We start from the raw sequence: 15,887 nt of genomic DNA, 5'->3' as shown, positions 1-15,887 counted from the left end.
GATATGAAATCAAGTGAAGCTGTGTTCCTCGCAGTCATGAACGCAATTTTTGTGATTGCGTAGAGAAGCCTGAAAATTCTGGATTTCAACGGGGTTTGAACCCGCACTTAGACACGCTTTGAAGAGGAGGCAGACATGAACTCGAAAACGGCCTCTTCGTATGAAAGACCTTAAATAACAATGACCACAACCAGGTTTTCTGAGCCCGCGAGACGGAGCACCCCCATCAAACCATTGTTTTGACGAAAACCGCTGGTCAGCAACCTGGTTTTGGTCATTGCTGTCTAAGGTCTTCCTATTGGTTTACCTTTTTGGTTTTTTCAATGGACCGTCAAAACAATGGGAAAGGAATGTGGTTCCGATGTGAGCAGCCGTTTCTTTCGGGGGAGCGTTGCGAAGGACTAAGGATTGACAGGAAAGGTCAAGGTTTCGCGGTAAAATCAATGTAAAACGTCGCGTCTATGGTCAACGGAAAACGTTAGGCTAAAATTTGCGTTTTGCCAAAAACGAAAGAAACTAGTTTGATTTTAGCCCATTCCATGCTTGCTAGCTTTAGATATCGATATAGAGCAATTTTTCAAGAGGAGAGAGAAACTAACTATCTTGTCTCTTTCTTTTGAGAACATGCTCGATGTCTGTAGAAACAGGCAAGGAATGACCTAAAATGAAACAGGTCTCATTTGAAAACGCAAATTTCAGCCTGACTTTTGCTGTCAGCAAGATGCTAAATCTCTCTATAAAATTTCTCCAATAACTCTGTCTGTGAAAATTTTGCACACCTCAGTAGTCGTAAGGTTCCTGTGTCAATTTTCTTTTTTTCGCAATCATCTGTTACTGTTGACAACATTTCACTGTATTCAATTTTTCAGCCCAGCAGCAAGCAATACTTCGAGGAATTCTGCAGCTCTCTAGAGAACTCCGAGGTTGAGTTTATGAGGCGACTTTTCAATGAAAGATCGATTCTGTTTCTTGGATGTGACCCAAATCGCGATGAGTACAAGAATTTCTTCCGAAAGTTTGTTGTTTCTTCGAAGGTAAATTATAAGTATTGCTGAGGATGCATGTTATTCCAAAAATTGAGGTAAAAGGAAACTCTAGGCCTTCCATAATAAGTCCTATTGGTTGGGAGCTTATGAGAATTGTTCACAAAATTAACGATAGTTATATGAATGACGAATAAGAAGATGCTATTGAAGAATTAGTTGGCTCAGTATAGTATGAAACGCGCTCGGCCTGATAGTAAAATGTGGAAGAATGCCACCAGGGCTCGAAATAATTTCCGGAGAGTCTCCGGACACGATGACCGGCCAAATTCATTTTAGCTCGGTCACGTACCGTTTCTGGCCTGTCAAATTATATAAAATAAATAACTCTTAAAACAGGGGCCCATGAACCAAAACTGGCGTTATATATTTCCAAAAAAAGTTGTTGCTTAGAGCTTATAGCACTTCAAAGCACTCATTGTCAACAACGGTTCTTGTTGCATTTCACCCAGGATTTCAGATCAAAGTTCTGCAAATGACAATACACAGCGACTTGCTACAACTGAAACAACTGAACAGCATGGAAATTTTAATTTCTTTCATTTTCAAAACGATCAGATGTGACCGGTCTACATGACCGGCAAGACGAAAGGTTGACCTGTCAACCCCTAAATAAGTTCGGACATTGTATGTTGACCGGCCGTTATTTCGAGCCCTGACCACATTTCCTGGATAGTTTTTGTAACTAAAAGTGCTTGCATACAAATAAACTCTTGAAAAATGCGTCGTGATGTAATTTCCTGTAAAAGACCCCCTTCAAATACAAGCCACGAAGTAGCACACACGTTTGACATCCATGCAGTTAGGAATGAAAAAATGCAAAAACGAATCTTTAACACAGTTTTAATTAGAAAATCTGAAAAGCTACAGCGACAACGTTTCGACGATGTCCTCTCGTCATTACCTTCGTGTTTACGTGAAATGGCAAACGGGAAACGCTACTTATTCTCACTTGCGAGCTAGTTGCGATGTCTCTCTCCAGGCTTTTGGGAAGATAGTCAATATCTGTTGTTAACAGGGAAGGAATTAGCTAAAATATTCAAATCAAGGTTCTTTGATTTTTGGCAAAACGAAAATTTCAACCTAACGTTGATGCGGGCAGTTGGGTTGTCCTGTGGCATCCCACCTACCAAACGTTACACGTTTACAGAAATAGTCAGGTTCAAAATCGAGTCAGCTTGGATATTTAAATGAATCATGCATGCCGTTCTTTATGAAAGGTTGTCAAAGACCAAGCAATCATTCTTCAATTCGCTCGAAACGTCAGCTTTCAAATTTCTCACGGTGGGAATATACCATATCAACCTAGTGGATAAACCCACTTCTTGTTTTCGTCACAGCGACTGAATAAATGAGCAAAAACTGTACATGTGGACCTTATTGCGAAATCCTAAACAATTTGATTTGTTCATCTTGTTTGATAACAGTTGAAACATTACAAATTTGAGACTCACAGCGAGTCAGATCTGGAGAAAGATGGAAATCTGCTTACTTTGAAGGCGAATTTACAGCCTTGGGATTTTGTGCAGTTCTTAAGTACAGGGACGATTGAAGAAAATATTCAACCTGGAAAGGTAAGGAATTATTAATTGAAGTGTTTTAGAGGACAGCGATGGATTTTTCTTTCATCCCATTATTCTGAAGTTCAATGACAATAAAAATACTTACATTTCTAAGAAACATAGAGAGCTTTCTGCTAAAAGAGATCAGAGACGTTGTTTCCTTGCTCGCCTCAGATTTAAACTGCATGCTATTCGAAAGCAAATCGAAGCAAGCATGTCAGAAGGTCAAAAGTGAGAAAATCAATATTATTTTCGTGAGGGAATAATAGAATGACCGAGAACTGCCTGACTTTCTGACGACTCACTGATTGACTATGTGACTCCACGACTGACTGACAGACTAAATGAATGAATGACTGGCTGACTGACTGACAGATTGACTGACTGCGTGGAAGAACATCCACGCGCAGTCAAATCATCAAGTAAGCGTGCATGTGCTCGTTTGATTGTTTGCGCTTCTCATTTCCGGGATGCGCATGCGCTGAATTTAAAGTCCTTCAAGTGCTCTGGTTTCCATATGATCGTCCGGATCGCCCCATTCGTTTCAGATAAAACTGAGTTCTACCCGGACGATCGAGGTCGTCTCAGAGAACATTTCGTGACTTATTAAAATTGGCGTGCATACTATTATCTTCAATCCTGGATATAGGGCGATCTTTGTACATTTTTTGCCTGATTAGCATAAGCCCATTGTTTTATAATCTATCAGCTGACTGACTGATTGACTGACTTTCTTACAGACTGGCCGATTGTCTAAGTAATTGCATGACTAGCTGACAGGATGACTGACTAAGTGACTGACTGACTGACTTTCTGACTGAATGACCGATTGACTAAATGACTACCTGCCTGACTTACTAACTGAGTGACTGACTGACTGACTGATCGGTTGATTGACTGACTGATTGATTGATTGACTGACTGACGGACAGACTGACTGACTGATGGACGGACAGACTGGCTGACTGATGGACGGACAGACTGACGGACGGACGGACTGACTGACGGACTGACGGACGGACTGACGGATGGACAGACTGACTGACTGAATGGCTGACTGAGTGACTGACTAACAGACTTAATGACTGACTGGCCGACTGGCTGAAGAAATGACTGAGTGACTGACTGACGTACACTTACGTAATGACTGACTGACTCACCGAGCGACTAAGTGACAGCTGACCGATTGATTAAGTGACTCCCTGACTGCCGGGCTGGTTGGCTTATTGACTGGTAACTAGACTTGCTGACGTACTACCTGACGGGCTAGCTGGCTTCTTAGCTGAATCAAATTTTTCTGCTTTTATATCCAGGTTTATGAGAGATCTTATTTGCGTCATCAACGCGCTGAATATTTACAGCAACAATTAGCGCTGGAGAAAATGGCATCGGAAGTCGTGTTCCACACGGTCTCTATCACAAACGCTCTTTCGCCTGATGAATACTTCGCGCAAATTTCACGTCCCACGATTGAAAACATTTTCACTGAAGATCCTTTTGGTAAGCTTTTTTTTCATTTTTTAATGACACGAATAATTGACAGTTACTGGATTATTCTGAGTAATACAGATCAAAATCGGGCTGATATGCCACTTGGCAAATACAACCTTCAAAATCTAAATTAGATTCGAAATTATGTCGGTGCTCTAAAAGGGGCAACGTGTACTGTATTGAGTTCCCAGCTGTTGCAAAACGGAGCAGACGTATTATGTCATTTTTTTTCCACATGTCCACCTATCATTTTTGCTTTTTGCTTTCGGCAACGGCATTGTCGCTAAACAAATCACATTTTGGTCATAGTGTTTTAGCACCAGGAATGGAGTTCAGAAAACATAGCAATGTTTGGGTTTATTAACAAGTGTTGAGACGTACGAAGCCTAAGGACGTTTGTCCCTGTCGGAGACGACTATTCAGTCTTTGAACTTGCAAATGCTGTTTAAGCGCAGGTCCCATGCAGTTGTTCAAAGGGCGAATAGGGCACTCCACAAGATAATCGACTATTCAGTGGAACTTAAGTGGATTTGGTGGCATTGCTCCAGTAAATAGTGATTTTGCCGGAAAATAGGGGTATTTCTTCTTTTGAAGAACCTAGGGCAACGAAGTGTTGGTCCACGATTTGCTGCACGGAGATACATGATGCGCTACCAAATAAGCCAACCTTTCAACTTAAAGCAGACATGACCAGAAGCAAAATATACCCTGGGATCCTGATATGACAGATTAGGAGTTAAGTTATTTTCACATTAGTGGAGGGGGAGGGGAGAACGAATACCACTGTTGTCCGCCGTCGATTGCAACATTACATGTAAATGATGTTTTACCACATGCAGTGAGCAGGTCTTCCGTTTTCAGGTGTTTATTCTGAAGAGAAGGTGCAGCAGACTATGGCTGCTATGAAAGCAAGGCGAGATAACCTTGTTAAGGTAGTCATAATTGAAATTGTTGTCGTTATTGTAATCATAATCGTTATCCTGATGGAGACCTTGTTCCAGATCCAGATTTAGATCGCAACAACTTGCAGTCACAAAACACTTTATTCATAAACATAGGAAAAACATCCATCTTCCGAGTCAAATCGACATGCAGTGAGCAGGTCTTCCGTTTTCAGGCGTTTTTTCTGAAGAGAAGGTGCAGCAGACTATGGCTGCTATGAAAGCAAGGCGAGATAACCTTGTTAAGGTAGTCATAATTGAAATTGTTGTCGTTATTGTAATCATAATCGTTATCCTGATGGAGATCTTGTTCCAGATCCAGATTTAGATCGCAACAACTTGCAGTCACAAAACACTTTATTCATAAACATAGGAAAAACATCCATCTTCCGAGTCAAATCGACTAGTAAGCGTGCTTGTGCGTTTTTGATCTTGTTTGCTCCTCTTATTTCCGGGATTGCAGGGATTGCAAAATATAATGCATAATCTAATGTAAGAAATGTCCCGAAGGTTAAAGTAACCTTTAGTAATGGACATACCTCTGTTCTCGACCACGCTGTGAAGTCAGCTGTTCGGAAGATGAATTTAAAGTCCTTCAAGTCCTCTTTGGCAACTGAAAACACAAAAACATTACGACAAATTTTAGACAGCATCATCGACAAAAAGGCCTCAAAAGGCCTTTTTACTTTAAAGTACACTGAGAAAACTCGTCTTAGTTCTCTTCTCACACCATCCTGTTTTTTAATTGGCTATGTTTCGTGCAAAAATACGTGAATGATTTAATTTAGCGATCAAAGTTTGAAAGTTTCCCTTTTGTTACTTGAATAAATTTTCTTGCTTTCCCTTAACTTGAAATGTACTGAAAAATGTTGGAGAACACAGATTTGCAACTTGGAAAAACAGCCTCTAACGTTTTCGAAAGGGTTGGTTATTGTGGCACTTTTCGGCTCGCAAATTGGTTAGCTAGTATTTTTGGCAAGCTGATAGTTTGCTGGGAAGTTAATGGAAGGTGACTTTCAGCCACGAACTGTTGAGACGAACATTTGCATTCCCCAAAATCTTCGGGCTTTTCAATTTTTATGAAATTCTCCTAGCCGATTAGCATATACCAGGAGCCCATTAGTAGGAGCCTCCGTATGCAGTAGATCCTTGAGTCAACCTTTGCGCGTATCTTTCTATTTTTAGAACGAACCCTTGAGCAGGAGACTCAGATTTACATCAATTTGCACGATTTAAATACAGTTTTACTGCTTCATTTGTCTTCGTTAGACAATGACTTTACTCTGATTGGCCTTTTAAAACAGTGTGTGCAGAGCCGAGAAACTCGTGGCGTTCCAAAAATAGAAAGATACGCGCAAAGGTTGACTCATAAGAGCGTGTATGAGAGAGGCAAGCTCCTACTCATGGGCTCCTACATATACATCTTTTTCTCTGTTGAAAGATATTTCGTTATTTCCCCCAGAGCCTGTTGTTATATTTGATCGTTGAGTTCTACTATTCCTTTGGGGATCGGCCGCAACTAGTAGCACCATGTCCGCATTTTTGACTCCATTTGTCCTATTTTTTATTTTTTTTTACTCAAACGGTTCCTTTTTCCTGCCAGCTGATAGAAGAATCCAGGACGGACGTGACAGCACTTTTCTTTTACCACGGTGTCATGAACGAGATAGAATTATGGAAGAAGGAAGAACGTTCTGGGGAGGAAAGGCAAAAAAACCTGAAGAAGTGCACAATTTCAATCAGCAAATACGCGGAGGCCATTTTGCTTTGCAAGTCTTTTCTGCGAAGCAAAAGCTCCTTGGAAATTCGCATCGTTGGTGACCAGGAAACGTACAAAAAACAGGAAGTTGAGAAGGAAACTTTCGCTTTAATACGCCTGAAAGGTAAGTCAGGAATCCTGTGCATTCCAGGACACAACGCTGTCCGGTTGGTTCGGTTCGTTGAGCAACGGACTTCCGTGCAGGATGGCAGAGGTCTAAAAATAAATTAGGAGAAAATAGTGGCTGCTTGTAATTACATCTGCAAATGGCTTGACTTTCAAGTCTACTTGGATAAGGACTATAAATCTTAGGCCCCGTCTCATAACCTCTGTTAACGTAAAATATCACAAGCACCGTTTTCGAGAGAGTAGTGCTCGGAGTTCTCGGTGTACATGTTGTGGTCCTTGCTAGCATATGATCGGTCTGGATGTCCTTGTTTGAATGGAGAACTTGCTGCCGGCGGGTGATATTTGTGGCCACTACAACGATGATGATGATGATGACGACAGAAACGATGACGAAGATGATGACGTTTGTGACGACTGCGATGATTATGATGACGACCATAGGGAGTTTAAGAAACGACGACGGGTACCGTGACGTCAACGAGAACGCCACAAAACACTGAGAATATCATCATTGGTTAAAAGAGGAAAAATAATCGTGCTGCACGTGCGCACGCATTTTAGCACAAATTCGTGCGGTGCTCTGAACAACAACGACGTGAAATCACCAATTTGAGGTTTTGACGACAACGTGAGCATAGAAATGTAGACCTTTCACTCTCCGTTTTTTACCCTGAAACCGCTCGCGATCGTACCCAATTTTTTAGAATAATCTGTTTACAACTGTACGACGTGAACGAGATGGATTGATCACGAAAGATGATACCGGTACTGTAGCGCAAAGTTATATTTTGACAAGTGATATATCGTTTCTTTCTGTCTGGGCATACGATGTTCAAGGTGTTCATGTCGACGACGCAATTTTCCCTTTCGTAAACATGCGATGCCATTTGGACGAGAACAATTTCCACTGTGAAGTTTGTCGTTTGAAAATGAGGAAAAAAATACTTAATCTAGGACTAGATTAGCCCCGTATGTCACTTAGAATAAAAAAAAACTAAGAAAAAACCTTAGGAAAAAAATTAGAAAAAAGTTGATCGAACGATGTTGCACTCGGTTTAATAGATTTACGGCAAATGCACTTAACCTCTACACTACCAACACAGTACCGTAAAATTTGCAATTTTGAAATATTTAAATGAAACTAACCCTAAAGGCCCGTACGTGCAAACGCTCGCCACAACACCCAACATTGTTGGGCTCAACAATGTTGTCTCTTGTTGCGCGATATTAGCCGATGTGTGCAAACGCTCGCAACAAGTCGCAAGGTGTTGGGTCTTTAGGTGAGAATACAAAGGACTCTGGGACGTTTTCCATCTCTGACGCCATGTTGATTTCTTGTTCGCATGTATTTGTGTGGATACGTGGCATGTAATGCGCGTGCGCCGGCGCAACATTGTTGGATGTGCTGTGCAAACGAACGCAACATTGTTGGACCACGCTTCGATGACCACGAAACAATAGAAATGTTGGCACTTGTTGGCTCTGAAGTTTGACCAGTTTCAAACTTCATCCAACAACTTCCAATACGTCGCAACAACACACAACATGGTGTGCAAACGCTCGCAACATGTTGGGCCCAACAATGTTGGGAGCGTTTGCACGGGCCTTAACAATTTATTGAAAGCGAACCGAATAAAAAGGCTTGTTTACTAAGATTGACATTAACCGTCAAAAATGGCATCGCTTGTTTACGAAATGGAAATAAGCGTCTACGACGATGGCAATATCGACTGATAACAGCGGCGAGACCATCCATACAGCTTTTCATGTTTTCAGTTTTATGCTTTTGCCTCGTTTGCAGGTGGCCAAGACGAGGCAATATGTTACGCAGAGACAGCTACCTCTCCACAGAGTAGGAAATTTGCGAATCACCTGATTAATATCAATGGAGAAGAAGTCCTGAACAAACGGAAGGTCTATGAAAGAAGCCGGGCAAACGCATGGAGTAATGAAGACTCCATTCTAAAGTTGGCCGATGCTCTCGTGAAAGAAAACGCTGACATAAAGGAGAGATTTGGCATCTCTGCGATTGAAGTAAGTTAGCCAGCTAGTCATCCTCGGTCATTTTTACAACAAGTTGGGTATTATAAAAGAAATTGCATTTTTATCCCTGGAACTACATATATGGGCAAATCCCTGCCAAACGCGCATGTGCCTTAAACACTTATTTCCCTCACGACAAGGCCAACTTCTAATCACTATTTGCGGTATGCTTATCGCCCAAGCCTGCTATAGTACAGCCAAAATGGCCGACCTTCATCGAATGATCAATACGGATTTTTGTGGCCTCATAAATACGTCAAAATGTAAGTAACCCCTCAAATACTCGAATATTTCCATTACCTAAGTGATGCCCTACAAATTTGGCAACGGAAAAAATATTCCATTTTCATCTTCGATTCAGTTCAGATGGATATCTGGAATTCACAGCTTACTTATCTGCAGAAAAAAGGTAAAAAAGGGTGAAATAAACAACTAGTCTTCCCGTTTACTTTGCGTTTAAATTCTTCAGGACTAAGTGTGATCGTGCGGGTCAGTGTAGTCCTAAGAAGGACTGTTTTCGATGACATTGGCTGACGTTTCGACAACCTGAGAGGAAGTCATCTTCAGAGTCAAGAGTTGACTCTGAACTCACTGACTAAATGGTTTCTCCTTCCTTCATAGCGGTTCCTGTTACCGATATTTATGAATTTATTAAAATCGTTCATTTATCGTTTTCATCTTGAATTATTATCTGAAGGAAACATTACACTGATGCAAGAGCCTATGTTGGACTACTGGGTGCGTACAACTTGGTTGTATCTGTGGAACGGCGTTTATACAGAGCGAGTTATTTTTATATTGATTTTCCCGCGAAAGCAGACCTTTCCAGCCAATCATGAGTTTTGCTTGAAAAATTATTACCCGTGGGAAATGAGAATGGTCACTCGTACCAGCCAAATCCTATTGAAGAACTCGTCTAATAAAATAGCTTCATCGGTGAAACTGCCGTTACATCGACCTAGTATTGCATGGAGTAGGCTCCTGGAGCCCGTTTCTCGAAAGTCCCGAAACTTGACGGGCCATTTTCGGGTGTCGCAACCCTTCCCTTGTATCTCAAGAACGGAGAGGATTTAAGTCGTCAAATCTCACAGTAATTTTTGTTTTTGTTACCTTGAAAACATGTTAAAAGATCGGCTTTCCAAAACAAGCGGTTAGTAGTTTCACAAATGGCTTTTCGGGCCCGAAACGTTTTCAGGACTTTCGAGAAACGGGCTGCTGACTGATGAACCGTCGAGGTGTCGGTTGAGTCAACTAACAGATAGCGTGTTTGCCCAAAATTGTCCTTATTGACGTGATGTACCAGCTCTGGATTTCATTTTTCAGGATGGTGTCCTGGAAAAGCTGGAGACTTTGACTCGAGTTAGCCACAAGGTGAGAAGCCAATTGGATCCCGGCCCCTTGGAGCCAATTGGTGCAGGCAACTTTGGAACAGTGTTCAGGTCTACGAAAGACGGATATCCAGTTGCAGTCAAGATTCTTAAAGATGTGGAAAACTTGAAACAGGTCAAGTACTTTGAAAGAGAGGTGGACCTTCTTAGGTGGGTGGTTAATGACACCATTTGGGCACCTATTTTTGACGAATAAGCGTGTTTTCCAGTTATTTTAAACGACCAGTGCAAAAACGCAGTTTATAGACCACTCGTTGGCGTCTATAGAATGATGTAACTCACGTGATCAGCAGACAATGTTGTGGATAAAGGAAGAAACGTTTTATTGAAATGAGAGTTGGAAAGGTTATTGCAGTTAGTGAGCAACTTAAGCTGTTGCAGTAAGCCCAAAAAAATCCGTTCTATTCCACAATTCAAATATTACTTACTTATTGACTGAGTGGGAGGACCGGACGGGAAAATATTTGGCCCGAGGTCATGGCGTGAGGTCATGGCGTGAGGTCCGTGCGCCATGACTGAGGGACAAATATTTTCCTGTCCGACTCGACCGAAAGTCAGTCAATAAGCATTTTATCATATGGGCTCTTTACACTGTTCATGAGCACTCAGAAGATGAAGTTTAGACAAAAGATGTAACAGACATTTGCACATATGTTGTTTGCATTTGCTCTTCTGGCTGTAAATAACTTGGATGTTTGTAAGCGACGAAATCCTCTAAAATCGCGTCGCACGGAGCAGTACGTGTTCTTAGCAGCGCTGTACGGCTTTTTCTAGCCCTGCTCGCGCTAATGCGTATGGCCCTCCTACGGGGATTTTCCGAATAGTTTTACCAATAGTTTTACAACTCGTACGGGATAAACTTGATTTCGCAATTGACCACAGACCAGCCCCCCAACGGGACGTTCTCGTCACCGGAGCCTCGGATCTTATGTCTGCGCATGACCCTAGGCTCTGGGAATTTCTATATAGGAGAACATGCGCCGTAGGGTTCTTATAGCCGAAAGCTAAACATTCTTTAGCTTGGACATCGTGCTCTCTTCAGTGACACTTGGCTAGAATATTTGCAACTGCCGAGCCACAGTCCCCGACGTACACTGCGGTCTAGCAATGCTACTTAGTTGGCCGGAGATTTCTCTACTGAGGAATACATTTCAGGACGCGGTGGCAAATCTATTTAATGCCCTTCCTGCACACGTCAGATCACGCCCCGGTGTTAGCGTTTTCAGGACACGAAATTGCGCTCGATAAGTCGCCAATGCGTCTAAGTTTATGGTCCTGGCGACCAAGATTCAAAAGTTAGTCGCCACGTTGGCGACCAGAACTCTTCGGGTTCCGTAAATTCTATTTTAATATACTGTGCAATTAAATAAAGCCCTAATGAAATCAGTGCGAGCGACTGAGGTTTGTAGCAAAATTGTACGCCATCTTTTATTTTTTTGAAGTTATTGTGAAATGCAATGTCCGTTTTGCTGGAAATGCGAATTGCAGGCTCCCAAAATTCCATAATGGCCCTTTGCACATGCTCTCATTTGGAGTCATTGTTGAATGATTTAAATTTTAAAATCGGCATTTTTAAATTCATTTTTATGTAAATGTTTGCTTCTGAGAAAAAAATGGCTACTAACTTTATGGACCTGGTGGCCACTTAAAAAAAATTAGGAGCCAGATGACTCCTTGAGAAAACAGTTAATTTTGTGCCCTGGACTTTTCAGAAACGAATGCTTTAAAATCCTAAGTACCAGGGCTAGCACACGCCTAATTTAAGCCTGAACGTTTCTTTCGCACTTTTATCGTATTCTCTTTTATATTTGTTCACTGAAAACATTATTAATAGTATTTAATTAAAAGTATACATGGTTATTATAGTTTTGTAGTAAATGTCATTAGTTAGTTTGGCAGATGTCTACTTTGTAGATATGCTGCAATAAAATCGTTGTTATATAATTTTTTCGGGTTTCCCCTGCACTCAGCTGCTTATAAGTTCGCTTAAAACTTTTATTCACACCGGTTTAAATAAGATTAAATAAGATTAAATAATTTAACGTAGGACAGGTGTATTACTTCAATTATGTTTTCTTAATTTCGACAGAAAAGCGAAGCATGCTAATATCGTAGAGGTTTTTGAATGTATTGCGATCGACAATCAACTGGCCATTGTGATGGAGTTGGTGGAAGGAGGAAATTTAAAGGCGTTCTTGAAAAACCACTTCGATGGAGGAGAAAGGAAAGAGTTTACAGTCAGATTCATTGAACACATTGGCTCGGCAATTGAACATCTTCACTCGCTGAACATCATTCATAGAGACGTCAAGCCAGACAACATTTTAGTAAGGCTTTAGTTTGCGACCCAGCCCTCCAGTTAGTGTATGGTTAGTGATTTGAAATTGCGAGTTGTCGTGTTTGGGTGATGGGCGACACAACACAGAGGAGTGAGGAAGAGAGACCCCCCGCGTTTCGTCCATTCGCTCAATTGCATGCGATTCCTGAAATGGAGAACTTGTTCGTATCTTCGTAAGGATATTGAAAATGAGTCCATTCACTGAACATCATTCAAAGAGAATGCCAAATGGAATCGAATGTTGGCCAAGAATGGTGGCACGTCTAAATGATGACCAAAATGTGACAACCTGACAGTGTTCAGGGCCGTAACCAGAAAAAAAGTTGTGACCAAGGCAATGTCCATGTTTAAATTATTTCCCTAGGTAATTTAGGCGTTTATGATGAGTACATTTTAAAGCCACGGTTTATTTAAAAAAAAGATCACGAAAAAAGGACTGAGGCTAGTGCTTCTGTTTGCCTCATACTGGCTACGGCCCTGGTGTTACAGAACGTTAGTTGAGATTAAAGTATTTGAAAGCGTTGATGTCTTTATTCTGTGGTTGTAACTGTCTTTTGTAGCTGTCAAAGGATCATAAACTCTTGAAGCTTGGGGACTTTGGTTTGGCTCTTGCCACTGAAGGAACAAAGCAGACGAAAAGTATGATGGGATCTTGGCGTTACATGGCGCCAGAAGTCCGGAAATCACGAGGCCATTACTCCAAGAAAGCTGACGTTTACAGCTTTGGTGAGTCGACTTTTTTTAAAAGGATTATCAATAACGTTGATCAAGAAACTGTGGTGTGTGGTATGATTTTGTGACGTTGAGGTTGCGTGTCTGTGGTCGTTATTGCTCAGATTCTAGCCTCCTACGCAGACACTCTTAGGGCTTTGTCACGCGTTCTGGGCGAGGAACGTGTGACGAAGCCCTAAGAGTGTCTGTGTGGGAGGCCCTTTGGTTTTTTCCTTTTTTCATTTAAGTTATGCATTAATAACGTCAACGAAGGCATCGTGCTTTGATTGGTTAAGAGTCACAATAATTGGAGGGAAAACTTTTCTGAATATTTACGTTCTATGAAAATGATAATTCCAAGAAAAGATATGGTAGTTGTGGCCCTGGGCCCGGTTGTTCGAAAGCCGATTAACTTAATCCAGGATTAGCGTAAACTTTTTTTTTTATGTTTTCAATTTTTTGATCAAAGTTTCTTTCACTTATTTTCTGCTTTTCAAGATTGACTTCTTCTAATGTAAAGTTTTTCCTATTATCAGCTTTGACCATCATTTGGTATTAGAGAAATAATCTCCTTGTTTATATTTTTATCTGGTTTTAGCGTTAATCGGCTTTTGAAAAACCGGGCCCAGAATTCGTGCTTGTAACCTTTTTATGTTGACCGGCCATGTAACAGATCAAGCAGCTGCTTTCAAATTTTAATCTCTTTTCCTTTAGGTCTGTGCTTAACTGAGGTACTGAGTGGCCAAGATGTGTTTGGTCACATTTCTGAAGATGTCGATGTGATGAAGAGGAAGGAGCAAGGAGAAAAACCAACTATTCCGGTATGAGAGTGAGAGAGAGAGAGAGAAAAATCGGAAATCAATGGAGTGGTTATGAAAAACCTTTGGAAACAGGGTTGGCGCAGTGGTCAGAGCACTCGCCTTCCATCAGTGTGGCCTGAGTTGGATCCCTGGACTCAACGTCACATGTGCACCTGTGGGTTGAGAGTTTTGGTTCTCTGCTATGCTCCTTGAGGTTTTTCTTGTTTGGGGGGGGGGGGGGAGGGGGGAATAGTCGCGGTGCACGGCGGAGCATGGAAAACACAGTGTTGTGTCGACTCGACATCACAAGTGGGCGAGTTTGTTGCTCCTGTACTCTGCTCCGAAAGGTTTTCCTCCAGGTGCTCTGGTTTCCGCCTCTCATGTGAAACCCAACACTGATATGCTTTGCAATAATTTCATGTGATTTGATTCGATTCGATTTAGTCTTCCCAATTAGTAGAGCATTATTATCATCATCATCACAATCGAAGTTCTGTTTTCGCTATGCCTTTCCTAAGGTGACTGAAGACGGTAGCTAGAAAAACGAGCAGTCAACCTTTCTAACTAACTACAATCGTGCTCAAAAGTTGTTGGGAAGGTTGCTGGCATCAGTTCACTTCACACCTAATTCGATTTTTCTAACTATTGGCTGATATATTTGGGTAATATCATGCTCTTGTGGCCCCCTCCCCCATATTTAATGTTAGAGTTCTTCAGGTAAGAAAAGTCACCATTTTTTTTCCCTTGGAAAATCCAACATTGAAAAGGGGGAGGGGGGTTATCTGTAACATGAAGCTACCTTCCCAACACTTTTGTCCATGAGTGTAGCTTATACTTTCGGTAAATTCACCATCTAGAATATTCTGCGATAAGTAAGGAACTGAACAGTCCCCGTGAATTTGCATTTTCCAGAAAGCCCATAATGCTGAACATTTTGCAAATTCTCCGATACTGAAGCTTCGAGTAACAAAAATTGATAAAAAATGGAAATACGGGAATTTGAGACATTCTAACACTCGTTCCCAGGAAGTTTGCTTTGATGAATTTGGCGAGGAACTGGCCACGAAGCTCAAGATTATCGTTGAGGAGTGTGTGAAGCCAGAAAGTTCCCGTCCCGAAATGCGTCGCGTTCTTAGTACTCTGAGAGAAGAACTAACAGCAAATCAGAGCAAAGTGGAGCTTTACTGCGTCGGGACTGGCACTGGTACAACAGGTAGGAAATGTAGGAAGGAGGGAGGAGTGGAGCGGAAGGAACTTAAACCAAAGGGAAATTTTTGCTGACTTCAATGTTTGCATTTCGTCTTATAAATGTACGATTTTTCAAAGGAAGGCGGCTTGCTATAAAAACTTAGCTCCGCTCCCAACTTTTAGTCTTTATGTTTTCATAGTCATTGAAATCTTATCCATCTGACATATCATAGGATGACAAAGCGAAAGTTAGCCATTACATTCTTTATGAAATTTCAAATTCCTAATTGCACAAAGATTACTTGGTGTATCGGACTTAGATCTTCACAGATTCGCTATTTTCACAAATCCCATAATATAGTTCATTTTAGAAGGGGTTATTTGCATTCAAGCAATGGATATTCAGTTCACTGAAGAGTAAATGACTTGTATTGTTTTTGTGCAAAAAAAAAACCCAAAACGTGTTGCATTATGGGAATGGAAAACTAACGAAA

The 15,887-nt window shown here is 41.3% G+C and overlaps 2 protein-coding genes across 2 annotated transcripts in view; one reads left to right on the top strand and one right to left on the bottom strand.

Annotated features, from left to right (window-relative positions):
- Positions 1–15,887, bottom strand: part of LOC138027798 (rRNA-processing protein FCF1 homolog) — a 270,573-nt gene that overhangs the window by 22,899 nt on the left and 231,787 nt on the right. The gene's annotated exons all lie outside the window — the stretch shown is intronic.
- Positions 1–15,887, top strand: part of LOC138027793 (uncharacterized) — a 28,759-nt gene that overhangs the window by 5,011 nt on the left and 7,861 nt on the right. Inside the window, exons 5-15 of the mRNA XM_068875408.1 lie at positions 870–1,034; positions 2,471–2,617; positions 3,919–4,105; positions 4,958–5,028; positions 6,641–6,920; positions 8,727–8,959; positions 10,292–10,506; positions 12,446–12,683; positions 13,255–13,420; positions 14,120–14,226; positions 15,232–15,418. Of these exons, the coding sequence (XP_068731509.1) occupies positions 870–1,034; positions 2,471–2,617; positions 3,919–4,105; positions 4,958–5,028; positions 6,641–6,920; positions 8,727–8,959; positions 10,292–10,506; positions 12,446–12,683; positions 13,255–13,420; positions 14,120–14,226; positions 15,232–15,418 (1,996 nt within the window). The remainder of the gene's footprint in view (positions 1–869; positions 1,035–2,470; positions 2,618–3,918; positions 4,106–4,957; positions 5,029–6,640; positions 6,921–8,726; positions 8,960–10,291; positions 10,507–12,445; positions 12,684–13,254; positions 13,421–14,119; positions 14,227–15,231; positions 15,419–15,887) is intronic.

This window comes from Montipora capricornis, chromosome 12 (assembly GCF_036669925.1).
Source record: "Montipora capricornis isolate CH-2021 chromosome 12, ASM3666992v2, whole genome shotgun sequence".
NCBI lineage: Eukaryota > Metazoa > Cnidaria > Anthozoa > Scleractinia > Acroporidae > Montipora > Montipora capricornis.
The sequence above is the reverse complement of the archived record's forward strand: the minus strand, read 5'-3'. Positions and strand labels throughout refer to the sequence as shown.